Source organism: Mobula hypostoma, chromosome 19 (assembly GCF_963921235.1).
Source record: "Mobula hypostoma chromosome 19, sMobHyp1.1, whole genome shotgun sequence".
Lineage (NCBI taxonomy): Eukaryota > Metazoa > Chordata > Chondrichthyes > Myliobatiformes > Myliobatidae > Mobula > Mobula hypostoma.
Window position 1 is genome coordinate 43,388,098 of NC_086115.1, and position 14,874 is coordinate 43,402,971.

A 14,874-nucleotide genomic window follows, 5' to 3' on the forward strand; every position below is an offset into this window, starting at 1 on the left:
TGTGGGGTGGGGGGGGAGAGAAGCAGGCCATGATCGAAAGGCAGGGAACTCGATGGGCTGAATGGCCTAATTCTGCTAAATCTTATGGTCTAATCATCTCAGTGAATTAGGTGACTCACCTTTGAGAAATGATGCAACCAGTGTCTACAATGTGGCAACATAATGTTATAATTGGCTTGTACGAAGTGGGTGATGGATGGACAAATAGGTCTCAAAAGCTTAATAGACTCAGAAAAAGCACGAGAATATATTACACAATCTACCACTGTAACGATAGTATTCTCCTTCCTTTTTTTTTGGCCAAGTCATGTAACAAAAGTTGATCATCATTCAACAATTTATGTACAAATTAGTAGGGCTGGAATCAATTTAAAATCTTTTAATTTTATCTAAAGAGTAGAAAGGTAAATGAATGATTTGGGAGCCTGTAATATATCAATAAAGAATTTTTTTTTTTCCAAGTAATTTGTCATACATGTAAGAATGGCATTTAAATACATGAGAAATGAACAACAAAGGCAAAATTTGGTTATGTGTTTTCATCTCAAGTGCCAAGCATTACTGCTTTAACTTACTTTCAATCAATCACTTTACAAGAGAACATTTGTATTTAGCATTGAACTACTGACTGAATTAAATCACTCATTAGCAGCATTTACATCACTCAAGTAGAAATATTACTGATATTTAGCAATAAAAGAGGAATTCTATGATATTCATGAATTTACTGCTATTGCCAAGCAATCATACAAATATAGTATCATTATAACTATGGAGTGCATCATAATAAAGACAACAGTTTCACTACGCAAATGATAGAAAAAGTTTAACGCATTGGCAACATTTTTGTAAAAACATATTCCACTAAAATAGAAACAGAAAATGGAAGAAATACATAGCAGTCGGCCAACATCTGTGCAAAGAAAAACAGAATCCATGTTTCAAGTTGGATAATTGATGCTACTTGACCTGCAGAATGTTTCTAACCTGTGCTATTTCTATTTCAGATAACAGTATCTGCTGGTTATTAACTTTTACATTGTGTCAGCATCTACCCATTTAACTGATACAATGACAGTAATCTGACTGGGTATTTAGTCATAGTCATACTTTATTGATCCCGGGGAATATTGGTTTTCGTTACATTTGCACCATAGATAATAAATAGTAATATGTAAATTATGCCAGTAAATTATGAAATAAGTCCAGGACCAGCCTATTTCCTGACCAAGCTGTGACTATAAATTCAATTTTAACTTTTAACAGTCATTTAACACTTTAAGAAGAATTGCACAGGTAAAGAGAAAACATGGAGAGATTAAATTGAAGTAACCAGTGCTGTTTTAATGACCAAAAAGCCATTATCTATGTTCTATTATTTAGAGTTCCCCTGTATTAACATTAGTTTTAAACAATAAAGCAGAAACTCCCCACGTAAAGCAGTAGGCAAGTTTGGGATTCCCAGGTGAACACCAGCTTTTTCCGCACCATGCTCTGCTGTTGGTCTGCCAGCAGAATGAGAAGTTGCACCAATTTCCCCTACATTGATGTGAGAGCCTTGTTCTACAAATGGGTTCCCTAATCACCTGAATACAGAGAAAAGATTACACAGGCAAGTAGTATTAACCAATTTACATTATCTTGCATTAATCAAACTCAGTTAAAATTAGCATTAAAATGTTGCCCTTTTAAGGCTTAATTTTTCCCCCATTGTTTTTGAAATGTGTATAACCACCATCACTAAACAGGATAACTCTGTTAATAGCTGTGCAGGCTTGATAATGCAAGTTGACAATGCGAGATCCACAAAAGGTAAGCTAGTACTTTTCATGCAAGTCCACAGCAAGAGTACAATTAATTTCATGGCAGCAAGGAATTTTGTGCAAATTGCTTCTCAAAAATCAGAATTTTGCAAAAGATTGTCATGTAATTAGAGCAGCTTTAACAGTAGGAAATACAAGAACAAATGCTCCTAAAAGTTATGTTACAGTCCCTAAATAACTTGCCTTTTTAAAAAAGAACTTTTAAAAATTGAAACTAAGGGTAATATTGCAATTCATGGATTGTCCTGACAGGATGTTTTTTGAGACAATAGTATAATGACTGAAGGAGTTTTAGTGCCTGAAACAGCAATAGTTTTTTTTTAAATTTAAAAATTCCAAAGTATGATCAAAATAATGTGGCTGTCATTTAATATGCTAACATACCAACTAGAAAGTAGTTTTAAAAGATCCTTAAATAGAATCATAAATGAACTAGAATAGAGAAAATGCACTTAAAAAGCTGAACACTTTTAGATATTTCAATTTTTCCTAATAAACTATGAAACATCAGGTGCATGAACTAACCACAGCTCTACATAAAATTTGCCTGGCCTCCACATCTTGAAATTGATAAAAGAAATAGATGAAAATAAATGGATTTACTTAGCAAGTAATAAAGTTAAAAATGAATTGGTGGTATCAGCGTGAGAAATTTGGTCGTATACACTGAAAAGAAAGCTGAAGTCCAGACAATATTCAGGAACAAAAGTGATTTTACATCATAAGTTTGCTATTTTTTTTAATTCCACTTGATTCCACAAACTAATTAGTCCCACAATTCTTGCGGTGTACAGCTTTATAAAGGATCCATTTACTTAGAACTTCATCATTTACCATGTACAACTTAAAATCTAAAACAGGTTTTACATAAAGTGTATTAAATAATTATGTGCATATATTAAAAAAGAGAAATAAAAAGGCACATGCAATATACTTTCTGTTTTAGAAAAGCACACTTGAAAATGATTTGGCACCAGGTCAACCCTAATGCTTAAATGTGCTAAAACAAAGCACAATTTAAAATGAATATAGCATTACACCTCATTTACATCTGCAATACAATGTTCTTACTTGTATTTTCAAAGCATTTTCACATTGTTAGAACACATTGGAAGCTGCAAGGACATATTATAAATTTCAATCTATAGACAGTAAGATCATTACAACATTGATTTATATAGTTTTTTTTGTGCACTTCATACAAAATACAGCAGGAACCTTTGAAATTATTATTGCTTTCAATAACATTGTAATTTATCATAACCACCCTTCCAGCTTCATGCATTATTACTTATACCAAAAGGCTCTGCAAGCTAATTATTTTGGACACTGAAGTGTTCCACACATTGAAAAATATTTCAAAAGAAGCTTTAAAATGTTTGATCATAGTTGAAATTAATCATATACCCAAGTAGTCATTAGTAAAGCTATCCCTGCACAAGCAACCTCTGGGGTAGACCTGGGGTTTAGGAGTAAGGAGAAGAAAAATCAAGTGACAAAGGCTCACATTTATATGGTACCTTTTGGGATAACCCAAAGCACTTTACAGTAACCTACACCTTCATTTTGAAGTATAACCGCTTTTATACGAAATGTGGTAACCAATTTGCACAGTGACATGACCAAATATTATTTTATTTATATTAAAATCCAGAACATCAAAGGAAACTCCTCAGATCTTTGAAATTATGTCATGGGCTTTTCTGCAACTCAGCAAGTACTACAATGGAATGCTTAACTAAATATTTAGGCATGAGTTTCTTGAGTGAAACTTAAACCAACCACCCACAATTCAGTGCCCAGAGTGGAATCCACTAAGTCACAGCTAGTATTTATGGGATAGAAAGTGACTGCACTGTATAAACATAACCTTATATACAGGAGATTTACAACTTTGCACCAACGCAAGCTATGCAAACTTTATTTACAGATATGGTTTACTGTAGAGGGAGAATTGAAGGCAATAAACATTTAACGGTTTCCCTTACTGAAATGTGCTTTAAAGTTCATGTCAGTGTGTATTTGTGTGCACACAACAAGGGGAGATGAAACAAAGAGATAAACAGAAAGTAGAAGCAAGCATGGGATACAGAATAAATATAGAATCAGCCAGTATTCTTTTACTGAAAGAGATAAACATACATGTTGTTATTAGCACAATGCAATGAATCTGTAATTTAGATGCAGGATGAGGTATAGGTTAACTACCAATTTCCAGCAATATCAAAACTCAGGGAAGCACTTTTATATAATTTCCTTTGTAGGAAATGTAAGAGAAATTGCTTAACTTTTCCAGTTCTGATTGAGTTGGTTATCTAGATAAAAGAAACAAAAAGCATTTGAATGATTTCCTGAAGACTATAAAAATATATACTTTTTCATCACAATATTTAGTTAGATTTTTCAGCTATTGGATCTGTGAAACTTGATACAAATGAAATTTCTAGTGTCATACTATAACGCCATTTATTCTGCTCTGCTCCGAAAGTGTAATGTAACCAATATTAGTTACTCCAAACAATCTTTTCCAGAACACATTGCAAAAGAAAAATCACAAATCTACATCCATAATTTCAGATTTAAAAAGACACTCTTTCTGGTTTTTGTTAATTTATTAAGAGCTTTTTACACTAATTGGTGTGGTGATAGGTAGTTGGTGAGCAAATGTTACGAGGGATAGGACATCTACTGAACCTGCTCAAAACCCATTAAAACATTCATACGCAGGACACTTAAGCCAAAAACAGCGAGGCCAGAGGAGGAATGTTTTACAGGCATAATCGACCACAAGTCTTGTTCAAAAGGCTTAAAATATACAGGAAGAATAGATTACACAGACATTAGACTGTGCCTTGTTGGTCTTCTATCAGGAAAGCTCAGACTTGATTAAATCATAATTGGAGATGTCCTTGCGTCCACATTGTCTTTCCAGTTTGCTACTGGTCGGCTTCTCACACCTAGAATCAAGTAATGTCCTAACTGATGGTGGAAATACATCACAAGAATGAATGAACAATTAGGTAAATGTTACTTCTGTAGCTATACCAGAAGATTAATGCATCAAATAGATTAATTTTGGAAAACCAGATCTTTTTCCTTAAAGAGAATGGCGAGACTGAACCATGTGAGAATGTCTTGTCCTAAAACAAGTCAATTTTAATTTACTTTGTCCTGGAATATATACAAATTATTAGTTGCAGCTACAGCTATGATGTTCTCTTTAGGATGCCAAGCTGTATGCAGAATCTTCTTGTTGAAGTCCAAACTATCAACACTAATTTCATCTTTCTTCCTTTTTCCACCAGTGCAAACTTTACGCGGTTTCAAGATGGCACGTGGTTTACTGCTTTCTCGAGATGCTTCAAGTGTGATGTCACGTTTGGTATTTCTATCAAACATTCGGAAGAAGTTGTTGTATGAGCCGGTCATGATTGCACTGTTTATAAAAAAAAAAGTAAACTAATGTCACAACAAAGATATTGTTATAAGTACATGACATTTAGAAAAAGTGACTGCATATCTTAATCAACACCTGATGTTGGGTGTTATAATAATTACTGATGGCACTATAAAAGATATGGCACTACCAAATTTCCCTCAGCAAATTATAAAATCAAACAGCACCTGATGAATGAAACACAGCCCGGAACATAATTAGCAATTCAATAAGCCCCAATTACAAATACCATCACTTGACATATGAAGTATGTAATTCTTCACTTGTTTGTTTTCTTCTCCTAACCGTACGTTGGAAATCACTTCAGTGCTAATTCAGATGAGTGCTGTTTTATTTGCTTAGTGAAAATACGACCTTTATAATTTAAATCGGGTGGAACTTGAATTTCACAATATGTCTAGGCTCTACTTTCACTAACATCAAATGCACTCCCACCTAAAGGTATAATTTCAAAACTAGAAGCACTTGTATGATACTTGTTTTTGCTGCTTTCATTCGATTAGTAAACCCAAAGCTAATCAGGAACATTTACACAATACAGAAGGACATGAAAATAAGGTATTCCAATCCCTCAAGTATAAATGAATTCTATCCTGGCATACAATCAATGGAAAAGGTAACTATAATCTAATCTCAGCTTCAAAGACAGCGCCAAAGTAATGAAAATAGCAATGCTTAGCAACAGAAGGAAGAATAGTTTCTAAATACATTTTTGTCAATACAGAGCGTGAAAAGGAGCTTTATTTAAATTTCAGAAATGCATGATAAGACGGTGAAAGTGACAGTTTTCTTGCAGAGATAAAACAGATAGGAAAAAATGTTAAGGACACAGTTTAAAAGAGGTTTTTGTACACTAGAATGGAACATCTAATGAAAATTACAGTTTATAGATTGGATATAGATTTACAGAATCATGTCCCCAAATGTGTCTGTATTAATGTACTAAGATAGAATGAACGAAAAAAAGTACTTGTTGGAGATTATGAAAATTTAGGATATAAGTTACAAGCCGCAACACAGGTGAGAGGATCAAGAACCACAACAATACACTGAAATCTTGCACCGTGTCACAAAGTCGATTTCTGTAATACACAACACACTGATACAAAAATTATGAAAAAGTTCAGACTATGTTACAGTTCAGTGAAAGAACTGCTGATTTAACCTTTGACACATGCAGATCTATTTTCTGCATGGGCAAGCAGCAAGTGAGTAAGTAGCATTGATTAGTTACTTGCGATAAAGGACAAAGGTCACCCAGAAAACTCTATTTTTTTATTGAATATACACAATACAAGTTGGAACCATAACGGTGTCTGAATTTAATAGTTCAGAGATAAGGATGTTTGGATAACAAAGCACTTCAACTCTCTAATAAAGTGTCAGTACAGTTTTTGCAATAAAAATCTAGGAAATGGAATATGCAATACTACTCAGATACAAGATTACAACTGAATTGGGAATAAACAGAAACATGTCAATAAACACTATATTACCTGTCTGAACCATTCCAGCAACACTCAAACTTGTCAAAGATACAGTCATTTTCATACAAAGAACATAATTTGCTCCGCAGGTATTCATGCACCTGGAACAAAGAGCATTAAAACAAAGCACAAATCAATGATCAGAATTGTTGTTACAGAGCAAAAGAATTAAAGTAAAAGCATTACCAACGGTCTAAAGTACTCACCTGGTATGTCTCTACTGGTCTAGTTTCCATATTAACATCCCAAACCTTAACAGATAAATAGTCTCTTGTCATCATGTACCGACCATTATGGCTGAACTTTACATCAGAAATTGAGGAAATGATTTCAGAGAAAAATGATCTACTACTTGGATCTTCTGGTTCTTCAAAGACTAGAAGTAGAATATTAATAAAGGTTAGACATCTCTATCTGATTACTTAATAAATCACTTGTATCATAAAAATGTAGCACAGTAGCATAGTGGTTAACAGTGCAGCGACCCAGGCTCATTTCCTGCTGCTATCTGTAAGGAGGTTGTACATTCTCCCTGTGACCACAAGAGTTTCCTCTGGGTGCTCTGGTTTCCTCCCACAGTCCAACTGGGTAGTAGGTTAGTTGGTCAATGTAAACTATCCCATGATTAGGCTAAGTTTAAAACGTGGGTTCCTGGATGGCACAGCTCGAAGTGCTGAAAGGGCCTATTCCGCACTGTATCCCAATAAATGAAAAAAAAAGAATAAATATTATTGCTACAAGAGCAAGTCAGAGTTTGAATATTCCGCAGCAAGTGATTCACCTCCAAACTCCCCTACCTCATGGGGGAACACTCTCCATTTACTTGGATGACTGCAGCTACAAAGTTCAAGCAGCTCTACATCATCCAAGGAAAAGTATTCTGCTTGAGTGGCCCTCCACTCAGAACCCTAAACATTTATTCCCTCTACCTCCAGCACACAACTGTGCATCACCTCCAAAACTTTGGGACCTCTACAGCCATGAAGGTGAAGGCAGCAGTTGTATACTAACACCAGCACCTACAGTTTTCCTCCAGGTACACACAATCCTTGCCTTTCTTATTATGTAACTCCTTCAACAGCAGCATCAGGCAATGCAGCATTCAAGAATATGGTTTGCCATCAACTTAAGAATAATTATGAATAGACCATAAATTCTGGCCTTATCAGCAACATCCACATCCCATGAATAAACAAATGAGAAGAGAAACAACATGAAATATGGTACAGCACGGTATCATGATTTAAAGGTAAGCAATGAAGATCCTCATTGCTGAACAAACTTGCATTTCAAAATAAATTGGGATTGGAGAGCAAGCTTCCTCAACCAGTTTATTTGATAAGATCATTGTGATTTTCAACTTCATTGCCATTTTCCCACAATATCCCATATCCCTTTAGTGTTGTTGAATGTCACTGGGAATATTCTCAATGGTTCACAGTTCTCTGAAAATTTCAAAGGTTCATAAATCTCCAATTCTCAGGAATAAACTGGTGACTCTTTGTGCTGAGACCATAAACTTAACTCCCAGATCTTTTAGCAAGGGGATAACAGTTTCAAGTATCTGCTCTGACATAGACCTCAGCTACTTTGCACATCTTTTTCAACTGAAGTTATATTCCAAAAGAGTGATAACTGCAGCAACCTTAGTTCTCATAAAACACCCAATTTCTCAGATTTTAAAACACATAGATCATTGTCATTCATATAGATCTCACAGAGGTTTCCTGAAGTTTGTTCAATGCCAATTCCACAGATGTACAAATGCAACTGGTACCAATGAGCAAATAATTTCTTTGGCTAATTACCCTCATTAGCTTATCTACAATCCCATTTCATCAACTGGGCATGCATTAGAAAGAGTCCATGACTAAGTAGGTTCCTAACAGATGTGATTATAACAGCTCAAAAGAACAAAAATAACACTTCCAACTAACGATGCAATCAACAACAGATGGAAACCACAGGAGTATGTTAAAAGATTAGATTCAAGAGTACAAAGATCAGGAAAAGCAGGCACGGTGTCAGATACAACCAAAATATTAGCCAGTATATAAGCAGTTGTGCCCATATTGATATTCAGCTTTAATCCAAAGGGAGAAAGATAAATAATGGACTTACGATGCTGTTTTGGCAAATGCTGTTTAGGTCATATAGATTAATATTTAAGGCAGAAGACCACTGAATATCAAGGATGTACTGTATAATTGAAAGCTTCATCAGTGAAAGCCTGCTTATGAGACCTAAGAATTAAGTAAATACTTAATTATTTCTTTGACGATTTTGCCTATGAATGGAAGTCTTCTGGTTTCCCTGACTTCCATCTGTCTCCAACAACTTAGTTTCCCTACCTGCCTTGCAAATATCTGTCATATGCAATGAAATAGAGATATATGCATGGCAATCAACTGCAGAATAGGTTTCTGTGAGTAATATCTGAATGGTTGATTAAAGATTTCCATGACATATTAAATTATGATCTAGATAACTGAATATACTTGGCTGTAACAATAATTTGCTAGCATCTGGCAGAAACCAGTAGCCTTTGCTACAAATCTGCAAATCAGATTTGTTAACAGTTAATCTGGTAGCAGCTCATTTTGCTATCTTTTTTCTTAATCAAAAAAGTCAGGTGAGCAGAATTAATATTCACAATTCTGTATTAATTCTCACACATAAACTACCTCTGTGAGTTGTATAACTTATAAAGTATGATCAAGTTGACATCTTCCCATGAGGGTGTGTAGCCATCTCCAAAACAATAAAGTCTCCACATGTGCAACATATGCACAAGACTGTCATACTGCAAGTCAGAATTAAGCACGTTGTGTTTTACAAACCAGATATGGGACATCTGATAGTCACGGCTAAATACCCATAGATACTTAGAACATCTTGATAGATAGCTTGTAGATATCATAACCTGCCATCAATAGCTTCTTTAAACTGTCATTCTTATATCCTACAAAATAAATGTAGATTTCCAAATAAGAATACCAGTTACATTCAAAAAACAAAAGAAAGAGCGAGATATCAGGAACAGAGTCAGCATTTAGTGGTAGGCCACATTTGGGTAGATGGGACTTTGGCAGTGCACATTTCCTTCTCCTTACCCCTCTCCCTATGGGCATAAAATTGGAATCTGACTAGAATTTTTAAAAAACATATTTAATATCTGCAAAATCATTATATTTTGTAATCATTAAAGAACCTTAAATCTTAATTATTTGTAAATAAAAAAGCTAATCTGATTTTACAACTTAAAACAAATTTAGATATCACAGTAGGGTAACATAATTCATGCAACTTGTAAGTTAGTATGCATACTTACATTTTGAATGCTTGTCACATAGGGCACCAGCACGCATATCACAAAGTCTTATAGTACCTTTACTACTACTATAGGCAAACACATTGCACTGATGAGGATGGCATTCTGCTGCTGTAATAACTTCTGTCAGCTCTTCCATGTTGGCAGGTTTAATATCTACAATATCTTTAGCAAGTTGTTAAGAAAAACTTTATAACTAAACAAGGAAACAATTACATGAACATATTTCACATGAAAATCTATACAGTTTATGATAAGTATAAAATACAAATTTCTATGAAAAGACAAGGGAGACGGGAAGGGAATAAAATAAGTTTTTAAAAAACTGCATAATGGTCAGATATATTTGAAAGGAATTATACTTATTACACTTTCATTCACTATTTCATTTAAGGGGATCTAATCCTATTGGGGGAAACTCATATAAATACAAATAATTTTTTGGACTATGACTTTTCTGAATATTTATGGCAATATGAACATGATTGGCCAGAAATCTATTTAACCATATCCAAAAAAGTGATGTGCAGTTGAAACTAACCTGTTGAAAAGCCTTGGCGTTCCTCAAGAAATTCATCTGATATTTTGATATGGTTTTCCACCTTAGTAAATTTTCTCCAGTGTAAAACTTTCTCAAATGAGATCAACAGTATGCATATTTTATTTGCAGTGAAACTTTCAAGCAATTTTTTACAAACCTCATTTGCACGCAAAACAGTTTATTAAAGGAGATGACACTCAAACTGAAGCTGTTGTTGAAGCCACAGTTACATAATTGTTTACTAATCCTCAACAGCTAAAGCCTTGCATCTAACGAGTAATGGAAAGTATACAAATAAGAAATTGCAAAATGTCACAGATTGTGACAACAACAATGCTAGTTATATTCAATCACAGAAAATATTTTAAATGCTGGTTTGGATGAAAGAATATTTGATAGAAACAGATATTACTAAATCAGATATCACAATATACTAAAATAGGAACATTGAGAAAGGATACTAAAACTTCTATCTGTAATTTCTAAATGCCATAGGTTAATTCTAAGATCATCTGATGAAAGGTAGGTTTCATAGTCACTATTTACTGAAATTGAGTTAATGTGATAAGTATGTGCATTTGCAAATATTCTTCGGGGACTTGCTTCTACCATCAAGTCCATAGGTTTTAGTACTGGCACCTGTCAAGTTAAAAACAAAATCATTTTCAAACAGAAAATTAAAACATTTACTCACTTTCTCCCTTAAGTTGGAATCTGCTATACACCCAAAAATTATGTATAAAGTCTATGCTGTCCTTGAGTTGAGTTTTCTATTGAACTATTATAATCCAGATTAATTTTCTAGAATGCCATAAGAAAATACTATATGCAATTCATAACAAAAAATTGCGATGAGTAACTATATTAGATTTTATTGTTATAGTTAATAAATATTGTTTTGAGTTACAGGACTTGAATTTAGGATTGGCAAAGTATAAAACAAGATCTGAAACAATGAAATATTTAGATAAAATTCACAGTGCATGCCTTAGATGGTGATCCATTATATAGCATCCCAGACAATAGCCAAATGTACTGGGCATGAAGACTTGCTGAGCAATCCCAAGTGGGCTGCATATTCCTAAAAGCAGTCATACGACTCACATTAGCTACCTACATTTATTTTCAAATGAAACATGCTTAACCTGCTATTAAAATTTAATTCAGTCTGTGAGGGCGAGGGAGGATTGATATAACTGTATAATACCCTCATTAGTTTCACAACTGCCAGCCTCAATAATAACCCAAATATACCCTGATTATATTTCTATTTGAGAACTTAGTTAATTTGGTTTTCCTGATTATGTCTGCTGTGCAACAATAATGAGAATTCTCATTTAAATTAAACTCAGCTTTATACTAAGTTTCATCTTAACAGTACGAGTGCATAAAGCATTCTTCTTTAGAAAACACAACTTGAATGTAGTTTACAACCAGCAGTAATTCTGCTGATTGATTTCGATAATTGGTCTAATCAAACTTTTGGCATATAGGAATGACATATTTAAACAATCTTCTGATTATTTATCATTTAGGCCAGGTTCTAGAAAGAAACAACTTTAATAATTTAACTTATCAAATCAGCTGTGGTAAACACAAATGTTATCTAATGTATATATGTGACAGAAGTACCTGCAGGTTTTTCATACTGAGTGGAGTCAAACCTGGATCTGCACAATCTTTGTGTGAGCACAGCAACATCATCACAAATGACACAACCCAAATAAATTGATGATTATATCTCAAACCAATCATATCAGCATCGCATACCCGTAAAGTGGTTATTCTGATAGGATCCCTAAATCTTCCATCTTCTTCCTTCAAATTATAGCCTTCTGCTCGTTTGTCCCTTTCACTTATCTTCCACAATTTTATAGTTTTATCTGTAAGTTACAAGTTAAACCTCAAAGTTTATATTCTTTTGAATGACTTACTTCAAGTACATCTAGATTTGAATCAATTAAATTAAGAGTTTCATCTTTGTTGTTCAATGCGAGATTCTCTGGATCAAAAAGAACCTCAATCATGACAGTAAAATCTGCAGAAATAATATGCCATTGTATGATTTTTTTTCCTTTGGAATGTGAATAGACTCTGAAAATTCTTGTTTGCTAGCTGTAAGGTTATTGGTGGGCATGGGTAACAGCACAAAACTACACCCAAGTGAGACTGAAACAACACACCCACTCAGAAATCATAATTATTAGATTGTACCCTTCTGTGAAATTTGCTGTCCATATTCCCTATATTTTAATAGTGACTAAACTTTAAAAATATTTCACTTTGGGATATTCCGGAGGATTAGAAACATACGGGACAATTTCTTTCTTTTCAATACACAAATTTCACATTTCAAAGGATCCAATTTTTATTTATTCAGTATTTTTGACATTTCAACTTAGCTTTTTTAATCGCCTGAATATCTAACTAAAGTAATAAATTTAGTCAAAATTAACATGAAAACAAAAATAAAGCATAATGGATTCCATTTGACAATAGAATAACATGTTCTTATATTTATCTGTGTACATGCATATTATACTATTTTTTTTTGCCCGTGTCCATGCAAATATTCCCCCAAAGCACTACCCTAAAAATTATAGAATACCCAAAAGGGCGCACAAGACCAGTGTTTCTCAATAACTGATCCACAGATCCATGCCAGTTCACATGACGAGAAATAAAAACACACATATACACATGTAAATTTAGGGAAAAATAGTACAGACTTAAGATTCCAGAATGGAGCAGAATTTCACGAAGTTTATGTTCTGACCCACTTCAACTCCTTTTATTTATTTTCAGTCTTTTATTTAAAGCTATGTTTGCATGTGGTTTTCAACTGAAATTACAGCAGCATAAACTACCAAGTTAAACAAAGATTTTAATGTGCCATGAAAGAATTTTGTCAAAGAAGTTATTGTTGGATCATTTGTTTGGAATAAGTAAAATTGTGAGAAAACTTAACAGAGATGAGACATGTGATGGACTAATCAAAGAAAAAAACAGGGAAGTGGAATGCCCTTAACCTCAGTACGCTGTATTAGGTGTGATTGTGAGCAACAATGCTATAAAAGCTTCCAAACTGATTTGTTGCCTTGAAACCAAACACCTAAATCTAAAAGTCAGCAGAATTCTTCCATGTAAGTCAGATAAAGTGGTAACTACAGAAGAACTACTAAACGATTCATGTTGATGAATGCTGATAAATGAAGTTGCAGACTGACTTTGGGTTACAAATGGCCAAATTATGGACATCCCTACATATAAATGAGCTCCATAATACTAAGTTCAAAAGTCAAACAGACATATATTCTTACAGATGGTAGGACTAGTTCCCTCTCATGTCTTTTTGTTCTGTTCTGTCTTATCAATGTCGTGCACTTTTGATGCCCTTCATTACAATACAATTGAGTTATTTCTATGTATTTTCCAACATGTATAAAATCGATTTATAGATGTCTGTAAAAAAAGGAACTTGTTCGTTACGTGGGAACAGCCTGTATGCTAAATATATCACATCTTCTGACCCAACACATTGCAAATGGAAATCATAATTTATAATAGGTAATTCAACTATTATAATTATAAAATTATAATTCAGTTATTAAGCCTGTTGGTCTATCTTTAGTGCTGAGAAAACTTGCAGCAGCCCTTTGACAAACACTACTGTCTCAAACTGAATTACCATATTGAAGAAAATACTAAAACACAATTCATTCAGGAAGTGAAAACATTCAGACCAGTTAGCAACACAGCTCGGTGACTGATTTGGTATTCATAATGCTGTGGTTCATATGATTTGTGGACTGTGGTAGAAAGGAACCTTTGCTGGAGATTTACTTTGCAATGAAGAATAGTCATAACTTACATTTGATGCTAGAATGTAGAATGCCAAATTCTACAAGAATAGATGCTCAAGCATAAACTCTTATATGGCTGCTACAATGGAATTTGTACTGACAGAGAAGCCACAATGACAGGCAGACATTCAACTGTAGTGGCCAGACTGTTGGAAGTTGAACTGAATGTACAAACAATACAGTGATCTATTTCATCTTATAAGTTTCAAGCTTATATGGAATGAAGCAATGTTTTGTACATCCAGTGAAAGTAGAAAAAAAATGTTTGGGACCTTAAAAGAAACCGATGTCACTTTAGGAAGATGGCTAGCCAATCCATGGAATCAAAACTACTCTTCAAGAAGGGAGAGAGGCAGAAGAAAGGAAGTTATA

The 14,874-nt window shown here is 33.9% G+C and overlaps 1 protein-coding gene across 3 annotated transcripts in view; it reads right to left on the bottom strand.

The window, feature by feature from the left end:
* Positions 1-431: 431 nt before the first annotated feature.
* Positions 432-14,874, bottom strand: part of ppp2r2d (protein phosphatase 2, regulatory subunit B, delta) — a 55,988-nt gene continuing 41,545 nt past the window's right edge. For all 3 annotated transcript variants that reach the window (XM_063071796.1, XM_063071794.1, XM_063071795.1), the window contains 6 exons: positions 12,410-12,522; positions 11,101-11,278; positions 10,099-10,263; positions 6,974-7,143; positions 6,777-6,868; positions 432-5,259 (listed from right to left, as the gene is read on the bottom strand). In XM_063071796.1, coding sequence (XP_062927866.1) covers positions 4,980-5,259; positions 6,777-6,868; positions 6,974-7,143; positions 10,099-10,263; positions 11,101-11,278; positions 12,410-12,522 — 998 coding nt within the window. In that variant the 3' untranslated portion in view covers positions 432-4,979. The remainder of the gene's footprint in view (positions 5,260-6,776; positions 6,869-6,973; positions 7,144-10,098; positions 10,264-11,100; positions 11,279-12,409; positions 12,523-14,874) is intronic.